The sequence below is a fragment of the Engystomops pustulosus genome, chromosome 9 (genome assembly GCF_040894005.1).
Source record: "Engystomops pustulosus chromosome 9, aEngPut4.maternal, whole genome shotgun sequence".
NCBI classification, from domain to species: Eukaryota; Metazoa; Chordata; class Amphibia; order Anura; family Leptodactylidae; genus Engystomops; species Engystomops pustulosus.
Window position 1 is genome coordinate 23,892,671 of NC_092419.1, and position 20,819 is coordinate 23,913,489.

General features: G+C 43.0%; 1 protein-coding gene across 4 annotated transcripts in view; it reads right to left on the reverse strand.

Moving 5' to 3' along the window:
- The window catches only part of DIAPH2 (diaphanous related formin 2), a 784,751-nt gene that overhangs the window by 429,197 nt on the left and 334,735 nt on the right, over nt 1–20,819 (reverse strand). For all 4 annotated transcript variants that reach the window (XM_072125632.1, XM_072125631.1, XM_072125630.1 and 1 more), the window contains 2 exons: nt 18,824–18,925; nt 17,537–17,631 (listed from right to left, as the gene is read on the reverse strand). In XM_072125632.1, the coding sequence (XP_071981733.1) occupies nt 17,537–17,631; nt 18,824–18,925 (197 nt within the window). The remainder of the gene's footprint in view (nt 1–17,536; nt 17,632–18,823; nt 18,926–20,819) is intronic.

Here is a 20,819-nt window from a genome sequence, read left to right on the forward strand (position 1 = left end):
TAACATGTGATATTATTACACTGCAGACATCCCGGCCCCTCCTGACCCTGTACCATGTATCATCCATAACATGTTATATTATTACACTGCAGACATCCCGGCCCCTCCTGACCCTGCACCATGTATCATTCATAACATGTGATATTACTACACTGCAGACATCCCGGCCCCTCCTGACCCTGTACCATGTATCATCCATAACATGTGGTATTATATCACTGCAGACATCCCGGCCCCTCCTGACCCTGCACCATGTATCATCCATAACATGTGATATTATTACACTGCAGACATCCCGGCCCCTCCTGACCCTGTACCATGTATCATCCATAACATGTGATATTATTACACTGCAGACATCCCGGCCCCTCCTGACCCTGCACCATGTATCATTCATAACATGTGATATTATTACACTGCAGACATACTGGCCCCTCCTGACCCTGCACCATGTATCATCCATAACATGTGATATTATTACACTGCAGACATCCCGGCCCCTCCTGACCCTGCACCATGTATCATCCATAACATGTGATATTATTACACTGCAGACATCCCGGCCCCTCCTGACCCTGCACCATGTATCATTCATAACATGTGATATTATTACACTGCAGACATCCCGGCCCCTCCTGACCCTGCACCATGCATCAGACATTACAACATCCGGTGACATTGAGGTCCATAGTGTCTCTCCTCTTACAGCAAAGAATCCCGTCTATGACAATGCTGATATGTCTGGTCTAGGTGTATAGGACACCCCCTTGTTATCTCCAACCAAGAAAATATACCGGATGTCTAAAGAGAAGAGGAACTCTAAGCTTTTGTCTCGCTTTGTTTGCTTAACATATTAATCCCTCTGTTAACAGCGACTCTCCGATTTTCTGCAGCACGTTCCCGGTTGACAAGCAAGAGATGTAAACAGCAAAAACAAGTCGACTTTATAGCGGCCGGATCATAGCAACAACAGAAAGCAATAAATTGCATGGGTGGGAGCGGGTGCACAGAAATGCAGGCAATTAGACGGTGAGTGTGGGGTGAGCCGCCTTCACTGCACGCACAATCCGCAATTACACTGCATTCACGTCGTCTGATCAATTGTTATAGCAGAAACAATGCCGGCGAGATGGGAGCTGTGACAGGATAATGCGCCGCTGCTTCTCCTCCACATCAGCGCCGGATCATAACATTACACTGTCACAACACTCATTTACCGCCACTGGAACTTGCATTTTCACAAAAAATAGGAGAAACAACAACAAAAATCCTGAACTAAAGAGCTGAAGACGGCGATCAGAGGCGGAGAGAATAGCGCTACCTGGATGACGGATTACAGGGAGAAGCGCTTCAAGCGGAGGTATAATGTGACACACAAAGATACATTGTATCACAATAATAATAATAATAATAATTATAATATAGAGAAGCTGGATGCAACGTATCTGAGGTTATAGTGGAAGACGTGGAACAGCTTAGATACACCCAGTGGTGTGATACATCCCAGTGCTAGATCCTGACTCATTGGACAATGAAGACGACATTGGTAGAATACGGTAATATCTGCGTCAGGTCTCCGATACACCGCGCACACCGCTACTGCTACAGGAATATTCAGTACAGAGCGGATACAATGTACCAGGATATAGACCTGCAGCACATTGTAAGGAACAGCAGGAGATGAAGAGTCTGAATGATCACACCCCTGGTGGTTAACATTGGTAGTGCTTCAGTTTGGTGAGGCTGTATGTACTGGATACATGGAGGAATATGAGATAGATGATAGATACATAGATAGATATGAGATAGATAGATAGATACATATGAGATAGATAGATAGGAGATAGATATGAGATAGATAGATAGATAGATAGATAGATAGATAGATAGATAGATAGATAGATATGAGATAGATAGATAGATATGAGATAGATAGATAGATAGATAGATAGATAGATAGATATGAGATAGATAGATAGATAGATATGAGATAGATAGATAGATATGAGATAGATAGATAGATAGATAGATAGGAGATAGATATGAGATAGATAGATAGGAGATAGATATGAGATAGATAGATAGATATGAGATAGATAGATAGATAGATAGATAGATAGATAGATAGATAGATAGATATGAGATAGATAGATAGATAGATAGATAGATAGATAGATATGAGATAGATAGATAGATATGAGATAGACAGATATGAGATAGATAGATAGATAGATAGATAGATAGATAGATATGAAAAAGATAGATAGACAGGTAGATAGGAGATAGATAGACAGATATGAGATAGATAGATAGATAGATATGAGATAGATAGATAGATAGATAGATAGATAGATAGATATGAGATAGATAGATAGATAGATAGATAGATAGATAGATAGGAGATAGATATGAGATAGATAGATAGGAGATAGATATGAGATAGATAGATAGATAGATATGAGATAGATAGATAGATAGATAGATAGATATGAGATAGATAGATAGATAGATAGATAGATATGAGATAGATAGATAGATAGATATGAGATAGACAGATATGAGATAGATAGATAGATAGATAGATATGAAAAAGATAGATAGACAGGTAGATAGGAGATAGATAGACAGATATGAGATAGATAGATAGATAGATAGATAGATAGATATGAGATAGATAGATAGATAGATAGATAGATAGATAGATAGATATGAGATAGATAGATAGATATGAGATAGATAGATAGATAGATAGGAGATAGATATGAGATAGATAGATAGGAGATAGATATGAGATAGATAGATAGATATATATGAGATAGATAGATAGATAGATATGAGATAGATAGATAGATAGATAGATATGAGATAGATAGATAGATATGAGATAGACAGATATGAGATAGATAGATAGATAGATAGATAGATAGATAGATAAATATGAGATAGATAGAATCATTATTATAATTATTATTTATAAATAGAGCAGTATTAATTCCATGGTGCTGTACAATCGATAAGCGATTCCCATATATTACATTACGGGAAACAAACCATGAGGAATCTACTACCTGAAGTAGACCTGATAGTAGATTCCCCCTAATCTGTTATTTAATAATCCTGGAACATAACTTGTTAACAACAGTATTTTAGTAATATGTAAATTACTTGCAGAGGCTACTGGGGCGTGTACTAGCCTGGCCGGGCCAGGCATTGATAGCTGAGGTCACACCCTGCCCCAGTAGCCTCTGCAGTTAATTTACATATTACTAAAAAAAAGTTTTTAACAAAGTATGTTCCAGGATTTTTAAATGATAGATTAGGGCAGAGGCAGGAAAGAATCTACCAGCAGATCCAATTATGATAGTAGATTTCTCATTTTAAGAAAATAACAACTGCAAGAAGAAAAAGGAGGACCCTGCCCCTGAGGGCACACAATCTATATGGGAGGGTGATCGGCACAAGATGAGGGAGCAGGGCAGTTATTGTGTGTTGTAGATCCTGAACAAGGGGATTTTTAGCTATGTTTGAAGGTTTGGAAGGTGGGGGACACGTCTGACACATTGGGGCAGATTTACTTACCCGGTCCATTTGCGATCCAGCGGCGCGTTCTGTGCAGTGGATTTGGGTCCGGCCGGGATTCATTAAGGTAGTTCCTCCGCCGCCCACCAGGTGGCGCTGCTGCGCTGAAAAGCATCGGAACGCTCTGGAGTTCACCAAGCCGGGCTGAGTGAAGGTAAGTGCAAGCTGCGCTACACTTTTCTTTTTTTAAATGCAGCGGTTTTTCCGAATCCGTCGGGTTTTCGTTCGGCCATGCTCCCTGATTTCCGTCGCGTGCATGCCAGGGCCGATGCGCCACAATCCGATCGCGTGCGCCAAATCAAAAATCAAAAATATTCGGGTAACACGTTGGGAAAACGCGAATCGGGCCCTTAGTAAATGACCCTTATTGTGGTAAAGAGTTCCAGAGTTGTGGGGAAGCACGGGAGGAGTCCTGGAGACGGTTGTGAGAAGAGCGGATGGTAATACAGTACAACAGAAGGTCCTGTGAGAAGTGAGATCACCTATGGGACAGTAATGGCTGATGAGGTCAGAGATATATGGAGGGGACAGGGTGTGGGCGGCTTTGTAGGTCATGGTTAGTATTTTATCCTGAATTTGCTGTACAATGAGTAACCAGTGGAGAGACTGGCAGAGAGGAGAAGCAGAGGAGAAGCCAGGAGACAGATGGATGAGCCGGGCGCAGAGTTCAGGATGGATTGAAGAGAAGTTTGTGAGCTAGCTGGGACACCACAGAGAAGAATATTGCAGGAGTCCGAGCAGGAGATGATGAGGGCATGGAGAACGGGTGGGATGTGAGAGATGTTCTTGTGATGGAGGCGGTAGGCTGTAGTAAGGGCCTGGATGTGAGGCCTAAAGGATAAGGCAGAGATGACTCCAGGGCAGCGGACTTTGGGCCGGGGAGAGTGTGGAGCCATGAATCATGACGGATAGGTCCGGTGGGAGGGAAGTGTTAGGTGGAGGAAAGATGATGGGGAACATTTACTATGGTGCTTGCAGACTTTGCACATGTATATATAAAAGTGTCCGCGCCACATTCGTGTCCCATGTGACCCTTTTGAGGCGCAACTGCACAAGGCATTATGCGACACAAATGTCTGCACATAAAGGGGCGATCCGGTGCTCAGTCGTGCCGTGCGCCATATTTAACATGAGTGGAGAAGGTGAACCCAAAAAAGGGTGCAGTGCAGGGGGCGCCAGATTCATGAAGAACGTGCACCAGAAATCCTGAACCTGGCGCCCCCTGCAGACTACACAGGACACTGCATACGGTACACACTGCACTGCTCTAAGTAAATGTGACCCACGAGGTTCTGTTTTGTACACGTTGAGGTTTAGATAATGGGAAGAGAAGAAGGAGAAGAAGGAGAAAAAGGAGGAGAAGGATGATAGACTCTCTGGGATTCTGGCTGGAAGAGAGGACTACAAGGTTTATGTCCAGTTATCTCTAATATCTGCTCTTCTATGAGTGTCCTAATGCTGCAGAACATTGCACCTGAAGATCATCGCAGTAACTGTTCAGAGCTATAATAGAGATGGTATCACATATCAGGAGCGGCTCTAATGGTTCTGAGATCCGAGATCCTTCTGCGTCCTCCCTTCCGGATCATTCCCAGCTGTTGTTTATTCCTTTATGGACAATATGTTGTTGTCGTCTTCTTATTCCTTTTTTAAGCCGGTTATAAGAAGAATCCGCTAATCCCCCGTCTTATTCTCTTCACCTCTAACCCTATTACACCGCAACTCCGAGAGCACAGGAAGCCGAAACCGGGAGGTAACAGGACACTGCCAGACATCTCCCTGTATATAGTGACATGGAGCACACCGGTATAACCTGGGGATCTCCTGTATATAATGATATATGTACAGCTGGTATAACCTGGGGATCTCCTGCATATAATGATATATGTACAGCTGGTATAACCTGGGGATCTCCTGTATATAATGATATATGTACAGCTGGTATAACCTGGGGATCTCCTGCATATAATGATATATGTACAGCCGGTATAACCTGGGGATCTCCTGTATATAATGATATATGTACAGCCGGTATAACCTGGGGATCTCCTGCATATAATGATATATGTACAGCTGGTATAACCTGGGGATCTCCTGTATATAATGATATATGTACAGCCGGTATAACCTGGGGATCTCCTGTATATAATGATATATGTACAACCGGTATAACCTGGGGATCTCCTGTATATAATGATATATGTACAGCTGGTATAACCTGGGGATCTCCTGCATATAATGATATATGTACAGCTGGTATAACCTGGGGATCTCCTGCATATAATGATATATGTACAGCTGGTATAACCTGGGGATCTCCTGCATATAATGATATATGTACAGCTGGTATAACCTGGGGATCTCCTGTATATAATGATATATGTACAGCTGGTATAACCTGGGGATCTCCTGTATATAATGATATATGTACAGCTGGTATAACCCGGGGATCTCCTGTATATAATGATATATGTACAGCCGGTATAACCTGGGGATCTCCTGTATATAATGATATATGTACAGCCGGTATAACCTAGGGATCTCCTGTATGTAATGATATATGTACAGCCGGTACAACCTGGGGATCTCCTGTATATAATGATATATGTACAGCCGGTATAACCCGGGGATCTCCTGTATATAATGATATATGTACAGCCGGTATAACCTGGGGATCTCCTGTATATAATGATATATGTACAGCCGGTATAACCTGGGGATCTCCTGTATATAATGATATATGTACAGCTGGTATAACCTGGGGATCTCCTGCATATAATGATATATGTACAGCCGGTATAACCTGGGGATCTCCTGCATATAATGATATATGTACAGCTGGTATAACCTGGGGATCTCCTGTATATAATGATATATGAACAGCTGGTATAACCTGGGGATCTCCTGTATATAATGATATATGTACAGCCGGTATAACCTGGGGATCTCCTGTATATAATGATATATGTACAGCTGGTATAACCTGGGCATCTCCTGTATATAATGATATATGTACAGCTGGTATAACCTGGGCATCTCCTGTATATAATGATATATGTACAGCTGGTATAACCCGGGGATCTCCTGTATATAATGATATATGTACAGCCGGTATAACCCGGGGATCTCCTGTATATAAGGATATATGTACAGCCGGTATAACCCGGGGATCTCCTGTATATAAGGATATATGTACAGCCGGTATAACCTGGTGATCTCCTGTATATAATGATATATGTACAGCCGGTATAACCTGGTGATCTCCTGTATATAATGATATATGTACAGCTGGTATAACCTGGGGATCTCCTGTATATAATGATATATGTACAGCCGGTATAACCTGGTGATCTCCTGTATATAATGATATATGTACAGCCGGTATAACCTGGTGATCTCCTGTATATAATGATATATGTACAGCCGGTATAACCTGGGGATCCCCTGTATATAGTGATATATGTACAGCTGGTATAACCTGGGGATCTCCTGTATATAATGATATATGTACAGCTGGTATAACCTGGGGATCTCCTGTATATAATGATATATGTACAGCTGGTATAACCTGGGGATCTCCTGTATATAATGATATATGTACAGCCGGTATAACCTGGGGATCTCCTGTATGTAATGATATATGTACAGCCGGTATAACCTGGGGATCTCCTGTATATAATGATATATGTACAGCCGGTATAACCTGGGAATCTCCTGTATATAATGATATATGTACAGCCGGTATAGCCTGGGGATCTCCTGTATATAATGATATATGTAAAGCTGGTATAACCTGGGGATCACCTGTATATAATGATATATGTACAGCTAGTATAACCTGGGGATCTCCTGTATATAATGATATATGTACAGCTGTTATAACCTGGGGATCTCCTGTATATAGTGATATATGTACAGTCGGTATAACCTGGGGATTTCCAGTATATAATGATATATGTACATCTGGTATAACCTGGGGATCTCCTGTATATAATGATATATGTACAGCCGGTATAACCTGGGGATCTCCTGTATATAATGATATATGTACAGCCGGTATAACCTGGGGATCTCCTGTATATAATGATATATGTACAGCCGGTATAACCTGGGGATCTCCTGTATATAATGATATATGTACAGTCGGTATAACCTGGGGATTTCCAGTATATAATGATATATGTACATCTGGTATAACCTGGGGATCTCCTGTATATAATGATATATGTACAGCCGGTATAACCTGGGGATCTGCTGTATATAATGATATATGTACAGCCGGTATAACCTGGGGATCTGCTGTATATAATGATATATGTACAGCTGGTATAACCTGGGGATCTCCTGTATATAATGATATATGTACAGCTGGTATAACCTGGGGATCTCCTGTATATAATGATATATGTACAGCTGGTATAACCTGGGGATCTCCTGTATATAATGATATATGTACAGCCGGTATAACCTGGAGATCTCCTGTATATAATGATATATGTACAGCTGGTATAACCTGGGGATCTCCTGTATATAGTGATATATGTACAGCCGGTATAACCTGGGGATCTCCTGTATATAATGATATATATACAGCTGGTATAACCTGGGAATCTCCTGTATATAATGATATATGTACAGCTGGTATAACCTGGGGATGTCCTGTATATAATGATATATGTACAGCTGGTATAACCTGGGGATCTCCTGTATATAATGATATATGTACAGCTGGTATAACCTGGGGATCTCCTGTATATAATGATATATGTACAGCCGGTATAACCTGGAGATCTCCTGTATATAATGATATATGTACAGCTGGTATAACCTGGGGATCTCCTGTATATAATGATATATGTACAGCTGGTATAACCTGAGGATCTCCTGTATATAATGATATATGTACAGCCGGTATAACCTGGGGATCTCCTGTATATAATGATATATGTACAGCCGGTATAACCTGGAGATCTCCTGTATATAATGATATATGTACAGCCGGTATAACCTGGGGATCTCCTGTATATAATGATATATGTACAGCCGCTATAACCTGGGGATCTCCTGTATATAATGATATATGTACAGCCGGTATAACCTGGGTATCTCCTGTATATAATGATATATGTACAGCTGGTATAACCTGGGGATCTCCTGTATATAATGATATATGTACAGCCGGTATAACCTGGGGATCTCCTGTATATAATGATATATGTACATCTGGTATAACCTGGGAATCTCCAGTATATAATGATATATGTACAGCCGGTATAACCTGGGCATCTCCTCTATAAATTGAGAACATTTCTCTCATCCAGTATCTTTATTCATTCTATCTGAGGTTTCCTTCTATATTAATGACTACAGTGGATCTTTGTATAAGACAATGGTTTGTTCTGTGCTGCACAATCCGCCTTGGGGATGTTTTATTATTATGATATTTTGTAGCAACAAGTAAGAACAAGGAGATTAAATCTTGATAATGGAGATTGATAATTGATAATCTTGATAATGGAGCTCGGAGTCACTGATTTGATCTGATTTCCATGATCATGTGATAAGATTTTCTCCTTCCATGAGATTTAAAGACCAGCGGAACAATGGAGCAGTATCTGTGCAGGTGTCCAGGAGGTTGAGGTTCTTCCATCTGATCCAGATAAATTACAGCAGACATTGGCTTATTGTGGGATCTGTGTCCATCAGAGCCTAAAGGGATGGAGAGGGAACTGGAGGTGCAGAATTTATTCATTATTGGACTAGTCTATAGCATCTCCACATCTTCACTAGGATCATGGAGAACCTCCTGGTCATCATGGGGACGGAGTCATGTGAAGAACATCTCACTCCTTTATATTTTCTGCTTCTTCAATATTGGGGCAGATTTACTTACCCGGTCCATTCGCGATCCAGCGGCGGTTTCTCTGCTGTCGATTCGGGTCTTCCGGCGATTCACTAAGGCAGTTCCCCCGATGTCCTCCAGGTGTCGATGCTGCGCTTAAGTGTGCCGAGGTCCGCCGGAGTTCACGATCCTATTCCTGGTGCAGGTAAGCGCGTGTCCAGCGACACTTTTTTTTTTTAAAAAAAGAGCGTTTTTCCGAATCTGTCGGGTTTTCGTTTGGCCACGCCCCTGATTTCCGTCGCGTGCATGCCGGCGCCAATGCGCCACAATCCGATGCCTTGCGCCAAAAATTCGGGGCAATTCAGGGAAAATCGGCACAAAACGAAAAAATTTGGGTAACCTGTCGTAAAGACGCGATTTGGGCCCTTAGTAAATGATCCCCATTGTGTTGTACAATTTTGTGAGTGAGGTGCAGGAGAGGGCACGGAGGAGACTTACTACTTCTATTAGGAAAATCAAGTTCCTTTTAACCTACGTCTCCAATATCCTGGGGCATGAAACTCTCGAGCCCTCGAATCTCAATGTTTTGTTCCGCTCTTGTTCTTTTGGATTTCCCTTATAATTAAGTAACAATCCGGAGGTTTCCATCCCTGGTGTCACACGTCCCCCCTGAGCCTCTGCTCGGAGCTTCTCTGAGGTTAGATGTTCCTCTACATATTGTATAACATTAACAAGGTCAGAACCTGATACTTTAATGGATGGATCACGGACAGAACACGCTCCAAATTAATAGACTTCCCTCCCAGTCATTCTGCCTAAATGCTGCACCGTGCGAGGAGCCAATGATTTATTCATGGGGCAAAGATTTCTGCGGGTCCTTATTTATCCACAGGACAAAGATAGTTATACACAAACTACTGACAATATGTGTATATACTATTAGTGCAGTGGTGGTGGACCTATGGCACGGGTGCTAGAGGTGGCACTCGGAGCCCTCTTTGTGGGCACCCGGGCCATCACCCCAGCACAGAGTATGCCACTCAGGACCCCAGGCAGCCCAGGACGTGTCATGCTCTGTGATATTTTAAAGCAACAAATCCTTGGCTGCCAGGACTACAGGAGCAGGAAGGTGAGGACAGAGCGGGATTATCGCTACAGCTCCTGCTCTGGGGCCCATGCTTCTTCCTGTTCAGGGGGCCCTGGAGGCTACAATGATTATCCAAATTTCTACTGTATCAATGTCCTTAGGGCACAGTTACTACTGAAAGTTGTAATAGAGAGAGAGCAATAAGTTACTGCTTAGATTGTCATGTTGGCACCTTGGGACACATGGATTTTGGTTGAAGTTTGGGCACTTAGGGCCACATTTATCACTTTTGTGCGCCTAAGTGTAGTAGTTGCGCCTAAATTCGGGCGCACTGTTTTGCTAGAATTATCACCAGCTACAACCATCTGTGATAAGTATATTTTCTGCCTCTTATTAATCACTTTAGTTTAGGCGCAGTTTAGGCGCAGTTTAGGCGCAATGTTAGATTCGGGCACTTACATGTCATCCTGCTACAAGCTCCTCTCTGCTTCTCCCACAGCCCAGAATGAAGATAACATCCACAGCAGCACCCAGGTGTGTGACACCCTGCACCCAGTGACCTCCTCAGCAGCACCCAGGTGTGTGACACCCTGCACCCAGTGATCTCCTCAGCAGTGGCTTCTCCTGGAGGGGATCCCCCAGTGCTGGTCTCCTGCTGCACCCCTGTAATTCTGCACAGTATCCCCCTCAGAAACACTGGTGATACTGTGCAGAATTACATGGGGGACACTTGTTTGTAGTATCTGCAAAATTCTGCAAGCTTCTGCAAACTTGTGCAAACTTCTCTTGCTCTTGCTGTGAGCTCAGGTTTTGCAGAATATTTTGTAAATAGAAGGTGATGAACTGTAAATAGTCTGCAGCTTCTGTCTGCAGAGTATCTAATTGTATCTATTACATGTTCTAGTGTCTGGCTGAGCTCTGCTGCTAGAAATGAGCTGTTCTGCAAAGGGGCTCAGTGCTTTCTTCTCAGATAACGCCACCTTCGAGCTGGAGTGTTTTTGCGCCCGTTTTTGCGCCTAAATGCAAAAGTCGCCCGTGATGAATATCATTAGGCGCAGCAAAACATCTGGAATTGAACGATAGATGAGGAAAAGCTGGTTATTTTAGCTGCGCGGCTAATTTGACGTTTAATCGCAAAAATGGCGCAAAAACGGTGCGCCTAAACGAAAAGGCGCAAAAACAACAGAAAAAACAAGTGATAAATGTGGCCCCAAGTCTCTAAAAGGTTTAATCTATCTCATATCTATCTCACATCTATCTCACATCTATCTATCTCACATCTATCTATCTATCTCATGTCTATCTATCCATCTATCCATCTCACATCTATCTATCCATCTCACATCTATCCATCTCACATCTATCCATCTCACATCTATCCATCTCACATCTATCTATCTCACATCTATCTATCTCACATCTATCTATCTCACATCTATCTATCTCACATCTATCTATCTCACATCTATCTATCTCACATCTATCTATCTCACATCTATCTATCTATCTATCTATCTCATATCTACAGTATCTATCTATCTATCTATCTATCTATATCTATCCCATCTCTCAGCTTACCTTATACCTACCCTTCCACCTTCCATCTATTTAGAGCAGTATTTCTGTGACAGTGTGTCGTGGACAGATCCTGCAGTTATTTTTTACATGTTTCTCTATCACTGACATTTAATCAGAGATTTCACTTTTATTCCACAAACAGAATAGAAATGGATTTTATTGATTGTGCGGTGGAGCTGTGTTAATCTCTAACTACGCGGCTGCTAAGCGGCTGCACATACAATTTTCTAATATTTTCTGTGTCTCCTGACTGTCCGGAGCGTCGTTCCTGCACAATGTGTCTTCTGTCTATTAACATCAAACATTTATTGTATTAATGGAGCGATGGCTGAGGAGCTGCGGACACCGGGCGGAGGATGGTGCGGACACAAGTGACTCCCGCTGGTGATTAATGGAACGGCAGGCGGCATAGTCACAACAGAGTCACAACATGGTCACAGCATGGTCCCAGTCACAATCATAGCAAGTTCACAGCATAGTAAAAGCACAGTCACAGCACAGTCACAGCATTTATTTGGCGCACTCCCAGAATTGCTACCAATTCCCCCTCTGCACCTCTTGGGTCGGGGTTGGTGACAGGCAGTGGAGTAGGGTGGCAAGCAGGGGCAGTGCAAGGTCGTGGAGTGGCCCAACAAAGTGGCCCAGCAGGGTGGAGTGGGCTGACTAAAGGACATTTCTATTTTGACCCATTGGGGCCCAAAATATCAGTGGTCACGTGACTGCTGCAGCTTATCAGCAGATACAACAGTCAAGGACACAGTGGTGGTCACAGGTGGCCCAAGACTTCGGACTGGAAAAAATCCCCATTGTGCCCTACAAGGGATTTTAGAGCAAAGTTGATAATCTCCTTCAAGGCGTCAAACACCCCGGATAGAAGTACTGATTACACACTACGTAATACGCAGGACACGCTTCTTTCTATCCCCCATGACCCTCTACCTTCTGCTTCAGATGTTCACACTTCGAGTTTTTCCTAAAATTATACCACTGATCTTATACAAGAAATCTGTCAGTAATTCACAGACACGCCCTCTCTTGTCAGTATGGGGCGTGTCTGTGACCGCCGGTTCAGAGAGAGCCAATGGGGGAATAGGGGAGGAGTGTGAATAATGCAATAGGGGCACCTGGAGATCTAGCAGGTATGACGAGAAGTACTATGTGCACATCCTGTCTTCTGGGTAGAGTTTTCAAAAATGTCTAGAAAAAACAAATGTTTGTCACAGTGAAACTTTCTGGATGGACATATCTATAGGACATACGAGAAGGGGGCACAGAACCATCAAGGGATATGGGTGAATTAGAGTACAAGGGATTTAAAGTTATGAGTAAATTAGAGTACAAGGATGAGTTATCAAACTGTGGGGAAGCAATGTGCACCCCACCAAGCCGGGGTCTACTCCCCATTCTTGTTCCTCTATTACAGGTAGTCCCCTACTTAAGAACACCCGACTTACAGACGACCCCTAGTTACAAACGGACCACTGGATATTAGTAAATTACTGTACTGTACAATAATCAGCTGTAAAAGTTATCACAGGTGTCTGTAATGAAGCTTTAGTGTTAATCCTGGTTCTAATGACAACCCAACATTTTTAGAATCCAATTGTCACAGAGACCAAAAAAATTCTGGCTGGGGCTACAATTATAAAATATACAGTTCCGACTTACATACAAATTCAACTTAAGAACAAACCTACAGACCCTATCTTGTACGTAACCTGGGGACTGCCTGTATTGATAAAGATAGAGATTAAGGGTTAAATCTGAGAAAGTTTCTAGTGAAACATTGGAGTTTTCCCTTAATAGTGAAGTGCCTCATGTTTTAGGTAGTCAGCTCTGCCGCTATCCCTCGCCCCCGGTAGTTTCGGCGCTAGGTGTGACAATCTCTACAAGTGGCCTCTGTACTGAACCTCCGATGATTTTCTACGTTTGCGTCTGACTTTTTTTATATTTATTTGTTCCTCTCCGGAGCGGCAGACATGTATTTATCCTCTTCAAAGTCGTTCTTATTTTTTGCAGTTTTTCAACTCCTCTTAAAAGTGCGATGAAGTGTTGAGATTAAGGATTTAATGACGGCGCGGGGATAGCGGGGGACACACGCTGGCTTTTTCCATTTGATAAAAAGGTAAAATACTTTACATGCAGCTGAATACGAAAAAACAAAAGCGGAAATGTAAGGAAATGATGGAAAATGTCTCTAAAATCTGCTTCACTTACAGGAGGGGGGATATTTTCTTGTTTTCTTTTTAGGGGGATTATGGGGCTTTACAAGTGAACAAAGCAGCAAAACTTTGAGATATCAGAAATGTCAGAGATGTGAGGGCAGCAATCAGAGCTGAATGGGGGCAGATCAGGGGTAAGAGACGGATACTGGGGCATACAATGAGTTATTGGGGTATAGAACTCAGAACTAGGGCAATTGAAGTTATTGGGGACCACGGTGGCTCAGTGTTTAGTACTACAGCCTTGCAGCGCTGGTGTCCTGGGTTCAAGTCCCATCCAGGTCAAAATCTGCAAAAAGTTTGTATGTTCTCTCAGTGTTTGCATGGGTTTCCTCTGGGTCCTCCGGTTTCCTCCCACACTCTAACACGCACTGGTAGGTTGATTAGATTGTGAACCCCATGGGGACAGGGACTGATGTGACAAGCTTTGAGCAGCGCTGCGTAATCTGTGTGCACTATATAAATAAAGGAATTATTAATAGTTATTGGGGTGTATATGGTAATTCAAAACTGGGGTAAAATATGTTATTGGGGTATATAACTCAGAACTGGGGTGATTAAAACTATAGCTGGGATAATATAATTAAGTAGTGTAAATATAAGAGATTGGACTTAAAGGGCTATTTCCATCTTGGGTATCTAGAGGCAGGACCGGTTTAGCGTCTGCTGTTGTATATATGTGTACATATATATATATATAGGTCTATGGAAGAGCTGTATATACCCTGGCCGCTGACCTCATATATTTCCAGTGCTCCCATAGACATGAATGGGGAGCAGATCACATGCTCGCCCCTCCCTCCATTCTGCCAGGGGTCGGTGGACCCCAATCATCAGATAGATGCAGGTTATGATGTACTTTATAAGTCAATCTTCTAAAATGGGGAAATCAAGTGCAGTTAAATCCAAGTCCACCTAATGATAGTAAAAAAAACCAAACCCTTAGCAGTTAACTCCGTACTGCCCACCTGCCTCCCAGACCATATCCATCACTTCCATCCATCTGAGTAATGGAAAGACGTGTCACGTATATAGAAAACAACCAATTATGTGCCATAAACCCGGGCAGAGAGTAATACAATCCTCCGTACATAAAGCTTCTCCCATCTCTGAGCCAAACACAAAGTAATTGAATTTTTTTGTTGTAAGATGAAACAAGTTATCAGTAAAATATAGTCTATTCCTGTCAGTCTGACAATTTAATTACCTTCATCTATCTGTTTCCTTTTCATTCTGATTTGGAAGAAATATTAAGCCTGACAGAGAATAAGCTGGACCCGGATGCAGAGCGCGTGGCGCTGCCAAAGTGATGTCACAAGACGCAATAAAGGGGTTTCCTGGGATCTTGGAGAAACCCCACGGGTGCGTGCAGGGGTAGGGCAAGCTATAAAATGTGGGCCTGTGCCCATGGACCCTGGCAATGAACCGGGCTACTAGGGCTGCATCAATGTGTCATGTGAGAGGGCATCTGGAAAAGTGTCCTGGGGCACCTAGTAAAACTTTTGCCCTGGTAGCTGGGAGTCTTGTTGTACCCCTAGATACAATGGGGCTCATTCACTAAGGGTCCGCGGAGCGCATTTTTGTCGGGTTTCCAAACGATTTCCACTTTGTGCCGCATCGCGCAGGGGATTGTGTCGCACGCAATCGGATTTTGGCGCAGCAGCGCTGGCTTTCACGTGACAGAAATCGGGGCGTGAAGACAACTCAGGCGCACAATCTTCATGAATCGCACCGGACTTCATGCTCGTCGGACCGTCCGAATCAGGGATCGCGACAAGACCGGGTAAGTAAATTTGCCCCATTGTGTTACAAGTAAACATAATGGGGGTCATTTACTAAGAGCCCGATTCGCGTTTTCCCCGAATATTTCCGATTTGCTCCAATTTTCCCTGTATTGCTCCGGGATTTTGGCGCAACGGCGCTTGCATGCACACGGCGGAAATCGGGGGGCGTGGCCGAACGATAACCCGATGGATTCGGAAAAACCGCCGCATTTAAAAAAAAAAAAAAGGGTCGCGGGACTCGCACTTACCTTCACCAGGAATAGGCCGGTGAACTTCAGTGCATTCCGGCGGGCCTCGGTGCAGCAGCGCCACCTGGTGGACGTCGGAGGAACTACCTTAGTGAATCCCGGCCGGACCCGAATTCACCGCAGAGAACACGCCACTGGATCACGGAGGGACCGAGTAAGTAAATCTGCCCCCATGTGTTCTGTATGGAATGATGGTTGATCTTAGACTCATCTCTTTAGGTTTCGGAGAACATGGAACATAAGATCAATACAAGAACCGAGAAGACCCCAACAGGTGATATCAGTTCACTACATCAAATTATGTTGAGTATAAATTCACCAGCAAAAGACATGTATAGGAAGGGTGAACTAAAGCTTATTAAAACATAACTTTTAATATATTCTATAAAAGGTCATAAAGTACTTCAGACCAGAGCCACACTCCATCTCATAACAGCAGAAGAAATGGAGAGCAGTGATACAACAGACAATTTTACATCAATACACAATGGATAGATCTCAGATCAAAAGATAATAAACCAGAAACCAGAAAGATCTCACCCATGACGAGGACTCAGGAGCCAGGGAAATTGAGCAGGAATATGGAGCGGCTACTGTCAACAGAAGGGGGTCCCAGACCAGGAGAAGATGAAGGCACTGCATACAGGTATCCCTAAAGCTGCTCTGTCCCTGCTCCCCAGAATAGCTCCTGTCCTAACAAAGACAGTCCCAGGAGATCCCTAGCATCTAAAGGTCCCTAGGATTGCCGTAGAATGCCTTCCCAGGAGGATCTTTCATCAGGGGAAATAAGACAAGGTGCAAAAATAATGTCAGGTTGGTCACTCCATGGACAGTGGCCCCTTAAAGAACACAGTGGTGTATCTTAGTGGTGGCCATAGTGGCGAACATAAGATCAAGTCTCAGCGGGAGAACTGGTAATCTCTAAAGTTCTCATAAAACTATCTCCTGATTTCTTTACTCTTCTTCTGCTCTTTATGGCTAGCACAGTACAAGTCCACTACTAGTCCATGGTACAAGTAGACTACTAAGAACTTGCCATCACACACGGCAAGACCAGGCCAACCTTGTATCCTCATATTAATGACTTGGCTTTATTAACCTGAAGTCATATATTCCAGAACTCCTCAAAAAACCTTCATAAACCAAAAGCCAAAGAGCAAAAACCATCCCCAACGTCTTATCACATCGTGACTTACCTGGATTAAAGATTCGGACAGCCTTTCTTCATCCACTTCTAAGACAATGTTCTTAAGTTCTTCGTAAGACATCCGATACGATCCCAAGAAGATGGCTGAAAGGTAAAGAAGAAGAGACCAGACTCTATAACTACAGGAAGGTTGGTCACCATATCATCCACTTCCTCTACATCGATGAAGATCCACCACAAGTGAACAACTGTCTCATGACTCATGAGTGGAGATGGTTGGATAAGTCTATATGAAATTCAGTCCATATCTTGTCCTGGTGGTCTTTGCCTCTGATTACTTGTTCCCTGCTGTTAGTGGATCTGGATCCAGCTGACACCAGTACCAGGACTATTTTCTGAGGTTGCGGTGAATTCCAGTTTGGGTTTCAAAGGATGGAAAGCAGCGGCCTTGGTCTGGTGGGATAATGGGTTCAGTCCTCCCTCTATACCATTGATGGCGAACCTTTTAGAGATTGAGTGTCCAAAATGTGACCCAAAAAGCACTAGCTTTTCCCAAAGTGCCAACACGGCAATTTAGGCAGTAACAAACTTATTGCTACCAGAATCTTTGAGCTCCAGTCCAACCCTGTTAACAACTCTTCACTCTTCGGACAGGATCAAGCAGCACAGTAAAATAGCAGGGCACTACTTGGACTGCCTGAGACTGCAGGAAGATGCCATGTCTGGCAAACTCTGTACCTGGGAGACAGCCTGTGTGCCCACAGAGATGCCTCCGAGTGCCATCTCTGGCACCAGTGCCATAGGTTCGCCACCACTGCTCTATACTATGCCCTTAATGTCTTTGTTGGATATTGCAATGGTATCTCTACACCAGCTTGGACCTGCTAGAATGAGTACTGCGATTTCTCCAAAAGGTAGAGACCTCTTGATCCTTTGTCAGTGGAACACAGATCCCTATCCCGGGGTCAAAGTGTGAAAACCAAATCGGGTCACTTAGTATTAACCCTGAACGGATTATGTCCCCAACCCCCTGTCCACGTCTAGACCTTTATATTGTGGTCATAACTAAGATGTATGTTTTAGATAAGACCATTGATCAGCCTCTCACATAACACGACATAATCCTGCTGGCTTTACAAGCAGCTGATTGACATTACAAGTCTTGTCTTTGTGTATTACCACTTGTCCATTGTATCCTCCCTGAATTGTATTGTATTAACCCCAGATTATCTTTCCCCTCCATCATATATTGTTATAGTTCCATCTATACAGGCAAACCCATTAAACACAATGAACACTTTTTTGTAATGGAGAAATTACGTGAACTGATACGTACAGAGGTTCTGGGCGGTTTTACTGTCCAGGACCCTCAATTCCTTCACTTTCTTCTTGACCATCACTGGTTTTCGTTCCTCTTCCTCTTCCATGGGCTTCTTCACTGTAAGACAAGAGGCAGATATAGATTTATATGTACAGATAATTATTCACCAAAAAATTAAAAACACAAACATTTCTGACTGATAGAATTCATGGACATACGGACATCACAGAAGGAGCAGATATTGACATCAAGTGGTCTAGATCTTTCGATTATTAATAATTCCTTTATTTTATAGCGCACACACAGATTACGCAGCGCTGCACAGAACTTGCCAAATTGGTCCTTGTCTCTAATGGGGCTCACAATCTAATCACCTACCAGTATGTTTTGGAGTGTGGGAGGAAACGGGAGGACACGGAGGAAACCCATGCAAACACTGAGAGAACACACGAACACTTTGCAGATGGGACATGAACACAGGACCCCAGCGCTGCAAGGCTGTAGTGCTAACCACTAAGCCACCGTGCTGCCCCATTTGAAAAGTGAGTGTTAATTATAAAATCAGATTGGGAGTATTAACCTCTTCCCGCTCAGCGTCCGATATATCGGACGCTGAGCTCAGTGACTTAGCGCTCAGCGTCCGATATATCGGACGCTGAGCTGATGCCGGTTTGGCTCAAGATCTGAGCCGAACCGGCATCGGGAAAGACGGGGTGCCGGCTGTGACTGATAGCCGGCACCCCAGTGTAACACCCGCGATCGGAGTTGTCTCCGATCGCGGGTGCTTAACCCGTTAAATGCCGCGGTCAGCGCGATCGCGGCATCTAACATGTATCTGAGGGGTCTTTCCCCCACGATCGGCCCCCCCGAACCGTTTTCGGGGTGCGCCGATCGTTGCTATAGTAACTCTGGGGTCCGATCTGGACCCCAGAGTTACCTGCAAGAATTGCCAGTAAGATGGCGTCTGTGACGTCATCTTACTGGCACAGTGCCAGCCTATGCACTTGCATATACATGAGTATTGCAGAATATTATCATGAAGAAGCAATCAGAAGATTGCTTCTTCATGTCCCATGGTATAAAAGTGAAAAAGTAAAAAAAAAAATGTTATTCAATAAAAAAATAAAGTAATAAATCACTAAAAATGCCCAAAACCCCCAAAACATATAAAGAGACATATAACTAAAAAAAAAGTCTAAATCATAACACAAACCCCACATATATAGTATCACCGCGTCCGTAACAACCCGTAGAATAAAAGTAAATCATTATTGAACCCCCACGATAAACGCCGTAAAAAAAAACTGCTATAAACCTTCCAAAAATTATGATTTTTAGCTATTCAATCCCACAAAAAATGCTATAAAATGCGATCAAAAAACCATGTGTACTCCGACATGATACTGGTGCAAAGTACAACATGTCCCGCAAAAAACAAGCCATCAACCAGCTCCGTAGCCAAAAAAGTAACAATGTTATGCCACTTGGAAGACGGCAATACATAAATGATAGATTTTTCCCCACATTAGGGTTTTGTTTGACAAATTTAGTCAAACGTAAGAAAATATATTCATGTCTGGTATCCCCGTAATCATATCAACCCATAGAATAAAGATAACAGGATTATTAGTCTATACGGTGAACACCAAAAAAAAAAAGAGTAAAAAATCCAGTACAGAATTGATGCTTTTCTACTCCTGCCCTCAAAAAAAGTTCCTAAATTTTCAACAATAGGTGATACCAACCCCAAAATGGTAACAATGGAAAAAGCATCTCATCCCGCAAAAAAAATGGCATCACATGGCCCCAATAACGCAAAAGCGAAAATTTTATAGCCTTCAAAAGGGGCCAATGAGGAAACTAAAATCCTGGCAGCTGCAGGGCGCTCCTTCCCTTCTGCGTCTCGCTGTGCGCCCATAAAACAAGTAACGGCCACATGTGGGGGTCTTTGTACTCAGGAGAAATTGCAGAACAAATTGTATGGTGGGTTTTCTCTTTTTATATTTTGGAA